At 40.6% G+C, this 8810-nt stretch overlaps 1 protein-coding gene across 1 annotated transcript in view; it reads right to left on the minus strand.

Annotated features, from left to right (window-relative positions):
- The window catches only part of ITGA1 (integrin subunit alpha 1), a 170614-nt gene extending 162035 nt beyond the window's left edge, over positions 1–8579 (minus strand). Inside the window, exon 1 of the mRNA XM_068990757.1 lies at positions 7907–8579. Within this exon, the coding sequence (XP_068846858.1) occupies positions 7907–7967 (61 nt within the window). The 5' untranslated portion in view covers positions 7968–8579. The remainder of the gene's footprint in view (positions 1–7906) is intronic.
- Positions 8580–8810: the final 231 nt, after the last annotated feature.

Here is an 8810-nt window from a genome sequence, read left to right on the forward strand (position 1 = left end):
TATAAACCTAAACTTTTTCACTGTAAATTATAAATAAGATTGTCTGCCTCTCTCATTCACTATCCCTTAGAAGGTTTTAATGAGATTATGATACTTTGAAAACTGTGAAATTGGCTTCCTTGGTGGCTCAGAGGGTAAAGCGTAGGCCTGCAATGCAGGAGACCTGGGTTCGATCCCTGGGTCGGGAAGATCCCCTGGAGAGGGAAATGGCAACCCACTCCAGTATTCTTGCCTGGAGAATCTCATGGACAGAGGAGCCTGGTGGGCTACAGTCCACGGGGTTGCAAAGAGTCAGACATGACTGAGCGACTTCACTTTCACTTTCATAGACATGTAAGGTATTGTTGTAAATCTCTAAGAATACCTGGCTTGAAACTAGAGATTTGGATTGGACAAAGCAAGGAGTAAGGGCTCACTTTAACATGATCACAATTATTCAGCCTTGAAAAATAACTGGTTCAGTAGGGTTGAATGATGGATGATCTGTTGGGTGCATTTATATATACTACTTACTACCTCCTTTCCAGGGAAACCTTAGGTTACTCTTACTGCATGAGCTGGCTCATGTACCTCGTGATGAACTGATTACAATCCTTCCTGTTATAATAATAACATTAGAAATGATTTGTGTGATAGCAGCAGGGCTAATGGGCTGTCTTGTTTGAAGATCCTGTACTTAGCACAGTGACCCTTAAATAGGAGAGGCTGTATACATTTTCTTGTAACCATCTTATATTTTTTGCAAAGGTTACTTTCCAACAACACAAAACTAATATTTTCCTTTCTCTGCTTTGGGGGCTTTTCCCATTATTACTTTTTTGCTTGTCTATTACTTCTCTCAGACTCCGAGCTTCGTAAGGGCAGACACTACCTTTTATTGTGTTCCTTTGTATCACTTTTCATGTGTTCCTGGAACCCAGCACAACTGGTATATTATCATAATTATATGAAAGAATGAGTGTTATTAGCTCTACTTTAATTCAGAGTTTTTAACTTGTCTATCACTGACATCTTAAAATTATGAAATCACATTCTGTTTTATAATGTTACTGATAATTTGAAAGGAAGATTTCTCTTAAGATAAATTTTTGTAAACCTATTTCATTTTTTTGAGCTATCTATGCATGGATAAGAAAATGATTAATTTTAAATATATCTTAGTGAGAAAAAGGTCCTAAAATGTTTTAAAATCTTGTATGATGACAATTGGTGTTATTACACTTGGTTTGGAAAATGATCTTTACAGAATAAACAACCAGCACTCTTATTATAAATTTCTAGTGATGATTGCAATAGTTATTTAAGAGAGAATGTGCTAACCTTAGATTGTACAAAGATGCCTATGTGAAGTCCACAAGCAAAGTTAGTGGTTGACTGGGAGGCTTATTCAGCTAATTCAAGTAAAATGGTAAAAGCGAAAAGGGGAAAGTGTTTTGTTTTGCTTTAAGGAACTTGCTTTACTCCCTATTTAAATTTCCTGTGATTAAAAATACTTACTTGCAGTTGTCACAAAACAATATAAAGCCTCCTACTAAATAAATAATCTTATCAACAAAAGTATGTGGGAGGGTATATTCCTGTTTGTATGAATCTCTATATAATATAGGATTATTTTATTAAAATATTACAATAAAATATGTAATTTTAGGAACTGGTCAATACCTTTGAATTTTCAAACTGTCGTACTTGGCAAACTAAAAGTATATAGTTAAAAAGAAAATTTTGAAAAGCATATTTGTAAGTTGTATTAGGAATATAGTATTTATAATAAAATATGCAGACCATTCATCTTAATCATTTGAGGTTCTAATGTGATTGATTTAGGTATCCTATTCAAATTTAAGAATTTTCATTTATTTCAGCAGATCTCAAATAGTTCATACCAAAAAAAATATGTCTTCACTGCTTTTAGTATCTGAATTATAATGATTTTTCAAAGATTTCTCACTTATTTTGTTTATAGAGCTCTACTATTTTTATAAAGCAATATTAATGTTTTTGCACATAAAGTGAATTCTTAATTCCAACCAGTGCATATATTTTAATTGCCTTTTAAGATTTAGTTGACTTTTTAATTTTCCTTTTAAGTTAGAAAAGATATTTGATAAAAAATTAGGTCCCGTCAAATATACTTGGTCCTGGCACTAACCACTGATATGAAAGAATATTAGAGATATTAAAGCCTGCCAAAACTGGAGTTATTGATCCTGTGACCTGGAACATTTTTGAAGTATTTTATTGTCACTTTTCTCCCTAAGCTTCCTCTTAAAGGTATTCAGAGAAAGCTCTGTTATTGGGATCTGGTGAGGCTGCAGGTGTCAGAGGAGTGATTATTCTTTGAATCAAACTTGGCCCTGGAAGAGAACTAAAAGGAGGACAGTGTTCATATCTTTGTGTCTAGGAGTGTGTTTGGAATCTTATGATGCAGTTTTTAAAAATGTGATAGAAAATTGCATGTAGATATGCTGCATGTTATTTATTATAATTTTCAGATGTATATATTTCAACATTTTAACCTCTCTCGAAACTAGGAGGCATCTGTAGGTTCAGCAATTATAACTGGATTGGCAGCACTTTTCTTTCTTAATAGTACCTAAAATACCGGTGCATCAGTCACTTGATGGTGATTCCCATTCAACTAGATATAAATATGGATAGATAGAATATTCCTGATATAACTAAAAGAGACAGCTTGGCTCCTTTATTATTTTATGAGTTTGTAGTCGGTTCTTTGGTGACTCATTCAGTAGCAAATTTTCAAGTACCTATTATTCATAGACGGTAGGGATAATAAACAAAGACCTTATTCTCAACAGAGCATACACTAATCTGGGAAACAGACAACTTGATGTTTAATTTTAATATGCTGTATATTATAGAAGTAAAGGCGCTAGAGGCATACAAGTATCTGGGGGAGGGGGTTCAGTCTACTCCAGTGGCTTCATGGAAATAACATTCACATGGGGACTTGAGGATCCGTAGCAGTGTAGGTAAAGAATAGCATTTTGATGTCTCGTTTTCTGAATATATTTAAAACATGAGCTCCTTTATTTTATAAATTAGTTAAGGGGCATATTAAAATTCAGCAAGTTCTACATCTAATGGGGTGTTTGTTGGGTTGAGGTGTTAGAACCCAGGCAGAGGAGCATCCATCTAAGGAAGTAAGATCAACAGTTACAAGTTGTGGCCCTCGAGCTCATGCATCAAAATAACAGCATGAGAGCAGGGAAGAAAAGTAGGCAAACTAGTTTGGCATGTATATTTTATTGCTACCACTACTGCCCATTTATTAAACAAACGAACAAAAGTCCTCTGAATTTATTGCTGACTTTACAGACTTCTTAATGACTTAAATATTTTCGCTATTTTCAGCAGCTTCTGACAATCCATTGTATGTCATTGGAGGTCATTTCTTTGTTATAAGTAAGTGGCTGACTTCCTTCCATATCCAGCCATTAGCTCACTGGACTTCTTTTAGAATAGGAAATCTTGCCTGTGAAAAAAGTCATAAAAGAAGACTCCTGCTTGTAGTCTAGCTGAAATGTTTCTAGGGAGGAGAGATACACAACTCAATTAGGGATAATTCTGTACTTGTATTTTTAATAACCGGAGATTATATTTTTTTGATTCATAATTTGAGTTATTTTGAGTAATTTTGAGTTATAATGAGTCTTATTTGAGTTATAATTAATGTAGGAAGGGACATCATCTAATTTCACTATATACCTAAAAGTCATGGAAAACAGACCCACTTCATCGTTAATCAGATCCTTATCAAGGTCTTTTAGACAGTGCGACTTGGATTTAACATTTAGAGGGTTGAGCAAGAGGGAAATGGATTTATATTTAGACAGCCAATTGTTGTTGTTATTCAGTCCCGAAGTCATGTCCGACTCTGTGACTCCATGGACTGCAGTATGCCAGGCTCCCCTGTCCTTCACTATCTCCTCGAGTTTGCTCAGATTCATGGGCACTAAGTTGATGATGCTACCTAACCATCTCATCCTCTGTCGCCCCCTTCTCCTTTTGCCTTCAGTATTTCCCAGCATCATGGTCTTTTCCAAAATGGTACATTATTTCAAGAACGTGAGAGATCTGAATAGAGTATAGGGTTTGCCATTTATTAATTGTGTGACTTTAGTCAAATTAGTCTCTTAGTTTCTTCATCTGTAAAATATGAATAATAGTTCCAGAATTTCCCCTTTTTGAGACTAAAATGTAATTTGTGCAAAATTCTTGGCACAGGGCCTCATATCTAATACATTCTCAAAAAATATGTGCCTTTCAGCAATAAATTGTGCTAGTTCTTCTCCGTTATTGTCTTGATCTTTGTCCCCTGGGAGTTTGAATTTTGCCATTTGGAGATGACCAGTGGGAGAGCTGGGCAAGGCATTAGGGGGCAGGAGGAAAAGGCAGAGTATTCATTGCCCCTGTTTTCTCCCTGCTAAGCTTCAGCTTTGGCACTAGCTGCATTCTGCTTCTTATGGCCACAGCTCCTGTCCAGGGGTCCCCCTCCCATAGCCAGAGTTCACGGTCAAGCTGATGTTGCTACCCCGTCAGGCCTAGGAACAGCAGTGGCTTTTCATCTCATGTTGCTTCAGGTGCTTTGTTCCTACTTGTTGCTGCTTGTTCTACGTGCTCCATCAACTTTTGTCAATTCCTTTCTATGTTTCTGCAAACAGTCCCTTGACTTAAGTCAGTTTTCTTCAGCTAAATCTTTTACATGTGCCACTACTTCTTTTGCTGGGACCTTGACATATTTAAAGTAACAATAAAGACTTTAGAATAGAGAAGGGCATCTTTCTTGATGACTCATGTTTAAATGTTGAGAAAAGTTAATACAAGATAGTCCTAAATATAATGGGAAGTTTACTGAGATGGTTTATTAGAGAGATGGTTGTTGTGATGTAAACCCAGCTTTGAAGACTGGAAAGAGTTTGTTTAGAGGGCAGGGGGTAGTAAGAAAGAAGGGTGGAATGCTTTTCTAGATGCGTAAAATGGTATCATATGGACAGTAGCAAAATAAGCATGAGGACTAATGCGGGAAATGAGGAAATGTGACTCGCTGTCATGACTGGCAGTTTATGTTCAGAAGTTTTGGTTGGCAAATAATGGTCTTTCATATATCTTCATTTCCTAATCCCTGGAACTTGCAAATGTATCACTATATATGGCAAAAAGGATTTGGTATATATGATTAAATTAAGAATCTTGAGCTGGGGAAATTATCCTGGATTATTCGGGGGAGCCCAGCATAATTAGCATTTTTATATGAGGAAGGAAATAGGGTCAGCATCAGAGATGGAGATGTGATGAAGAAGCAGTCACGGGAAAGATCTGAAGATGCTACTTTACTGGCTTTGAAGATGGAGGATGGAGCTACAAGCCAAGGAATGCAGATTGCCTTTAACAATCTGAAAAAGGCAAGGAAATTGATTCTCCCCTAAAACCTCCAGATAAAAGGCAGCCCTGCCAACATCTTGATTTTAGCCCAGAGAGACTTCTGACCCATAGAACTATAAGTGGTAAATTTGTCTTGTTTTAAGCCAGTAAATCTGGGGCAATTTGTTATGACTGCAATAGGAAACTGATAAGAGGCATAGTAGGAGACAGAGGGTACTGGATTAGGGCAGACCCTGAAAGGCTGGTTGAGAATTGTAGATTTTATCTTATGGATAACATAGAGCCACCAAAGATTTTTGGCTAAAGACTAAGGTATGATAAAAACTATGTATTAGGAAGATTAATTAGAGGTTAAGTTCAGACTGAAGACAAGAAGATGAGTTCTACAGTACTATGCATGGGTGGGTATGGTGATAAGACCCTAGATTATGGACTCTATGGATTGATGAGAAGTTTGTAAGGAAGCTGACAACATGATGGCTGACAGGATAACCAGCAAAGGAAAAGAAGACATCAAATTTTAGATCCCTTCTGTTATGGTGTGAAATGGGCATGAATATAACCCATAAGAAGGCTTCCCAGTTGGCTCATTGGTGAACAATCTGCCTGCCAATGCAGGAGACCCAGGTTCTGTCACTGGGTCAGAGGATCCCCTGGAGAAGGAAATGGCAACCCACTCCAGTATTCCTGGCTGGGAAATTCCATGGGCAGAGGAGCCTGGTGGGCTTACAGTCTGTAGGGTCTCAAAGAGTTGGATGCTACTGAAGAGACTTAGCACATATGCATGCATTAGCTCCAACAGTTGCAAAAAACTAACAGTATACAACTTACGGCTGTTTTAAGCATAAGGAAATAAAGTAGTTGAATATATATATATATATACACACACATATATGAAATTGTAATTTGTTTACTTCTTTTTTTTTTGCGTTTCATTCTTTTCAGAGGATTTGCAAACCTTGTTTGATTATTTCTACATTGAAAGTTGCTCAGTTGTGTCTATCTCTTTGCGACCCCATGGAGTATAGCCTGCCAGGGTCCTCTGTCCATGGAATTCTCCAGATCGAACTCAGGTCTCCCCCATTGCAGACGGATTCTTTATTGTCTGAGCCACCAGGGAAACCCAAGAATACTGGAATGGGTCGCCTATCCCTTCTCCAGGGGAACTTCCAGACCCAGGAATTGAACAGGGGTCTCCTGCGTTGTAGGCAGATTCTTTACCAAGTGAGCTACCAGGGAAACCCATTTCTGCTTATTCAGTAAAATGAGAAAAGTACAACTTGAGTACTTAGTAAAACATTCAAATTTTGCAAAACAACAACAACAACAAGATGCAAACAGCCTCCCAAAAAATTGAGTTGGAGAGGACTCATAGGTCAAATAGGCTTCCCTGGTGGCACTAGTGGTAAAGAACCCACCTACCAGTGCAGGAGACAGGGAGAGACTTGGGATGAATCCCTTGGGATGATCCCCTGGAGGAGAGTATGGCAACCCACTCCAGTATTCTTGGAAAATCCCGTGGACAGAGGAGCCTGGCAGGCAACAGTCCGCAGTGTTGCATAGAATTGGACACGATTTAACATGCATGCATACATAGCTCAACATGTGTAAAGGATAGTGACGGTGGCTTACACAGTCAGCCACTCACTGTCTGTAAAGCTGTTCAGAAGTTGACACTATTTGGATTATTGGCCCTTTTCACACAAAGCTTCAGCCATCTGCCTTCTCTTTCTTTCACCCTTGCAACTTTTCCTGCTCAGTCAGTAACTAGTAGAAAAGATCTAACTATCGGTTAATGATTTGGAAAATCTTAGAAAATGTTTTGATTCAACCTTTTTTCCGCCCTTAAATTGAGCATAAGCTTGCATCTCCACTGTGCTTGTCTCCCCCAAAAGATACCTATTTATGCACAAGTAACAGTACTTTACTTTGTATTTTAAAAATTATTCTACTAATTCTCAAAGTAAATGTTCACTACTTCCTCAATTTCAATATGTTCCTTTTCCTGGGTGCTAACACAGAAACATCATTTCAGCACGAGAGACAACTTTGCTTTGCATTCTTCTCTTTCCTCCTTTGTAGCAGAAACTATCTTGAGTACATAACAGCAAGAATAATGTCCACTCTTGAGCAACCTGAAAGTAGAAACTCTATACACAGACACGAAAAAGGAAAGTAGAAGCCATCAGCAAAGTCCTAAAATACCATGTATATTGTAAAAAACAACTTTAATTTGAAAAGTCACTTCCACCTTGTAAAGTTTCCAGCACCGCTCCCCCCATCATTGGGGTGGGTGGGGGGGAGGTTTTGAAACAACTTCAAAAGTAATTGACACCGAAAACCCAACGCAGAAAACTGCTTTCTGAGCTCCAACCTGCCCGGACTATCTGGAGCGCCCGAAAGTGGATCCGCGCTCCCTTCTCACTCCGGGCCGAAGCTCTGCGCGCCTCCCTCCCGGAGTCCCGCGCTCAGGAGATGCTTGGAGAAAAGCAGGGTCACTCACCGGAGAGGAGCCAGCAGTAGGCGACAGCGACCCCTGGGCTGGCGCAGCGCCGGGGGTCCATGACTGGAGTGGGCGCAGCGCCCGGGGCACGCGCGGGATCAGAGGCGAGGACTCGGCGGAACCGCGCGCAGGAGCCGCGTTGCTCGCCGCCGGGGGTCTCAGTCGCTGGCCGGTCGGCCCCGGCGCCCGGGGAGCAGCGGGGCGATTTCCTGTGTTTTCCGCCAGTGCCTCTAAGTTCGGTTCACGCTACTCGCCTCGCAGAATTGCCACATCGTCCCCCGCCTTCGTGCTCTGAAATCCCACTGGCAGCCTCCCAGGCTCTGTCTGAGACATGGACAAATAAAGCCAGCTTCGCGGGTCCTTGTTTAGGCTAAAGTCCATGAGCTGCGAAGCAAACCTTAAAGGGACATCTGCCTTTCATTGAGAGGGTGATCCGGCTCCCGGCGCCAACTCCCTAAGGTGGTAGGAACGCGGGCGAGGGCCGGACCTTGCGGGGGTGTCGTTAGCCCAGTGGCTCCGCCTTCGCACCCCTCGCTTCTCCCTGGGTCTGGGCACCCAGGCGCTTTCAAAGTGCCGGCGCTCTTCGGCTAGTAAGCGGACGGGGGCGGCTTTCCTGAGGTCCGATTGCGTAGAAGGGATCAGTCCGTCTATGAAAGTGAGCGAATTTGGTTGCCGCGCGCCTCTCCTTCGGGCACTTGAACTTCGCTGTCCAGCCCTTTTGCACTCAAAGGAGGTGGGGGCGTCTACCCCGACACGCCCCTCTGAGGGTTTGGCTTTCCATAATCAGGGTTTGCTTCCTTTCTGCTGATTCGTGGTCACAGGGAGGCTTTTCTTCGGGCAAACTGTGATAGCTAGAGGAAAGGAGAGCTAAGACTGGGAGAAAAAGGGAAGGAGAAATGCAAGA

This window comes from Capricornis sumatraensis, chromosome 18 (genome assembly GCF_032405125.1).
Source record: "Capricornis sumatraensis isolate serow.1 chromosome 18, serow.2, whole genome shotgun sequence".
NCBI lineage: Eukaryota > Metazoa > Chordata > Mammalia > Artiodactyla > Bovidae > Capricornis > Capricornis sumatraensis.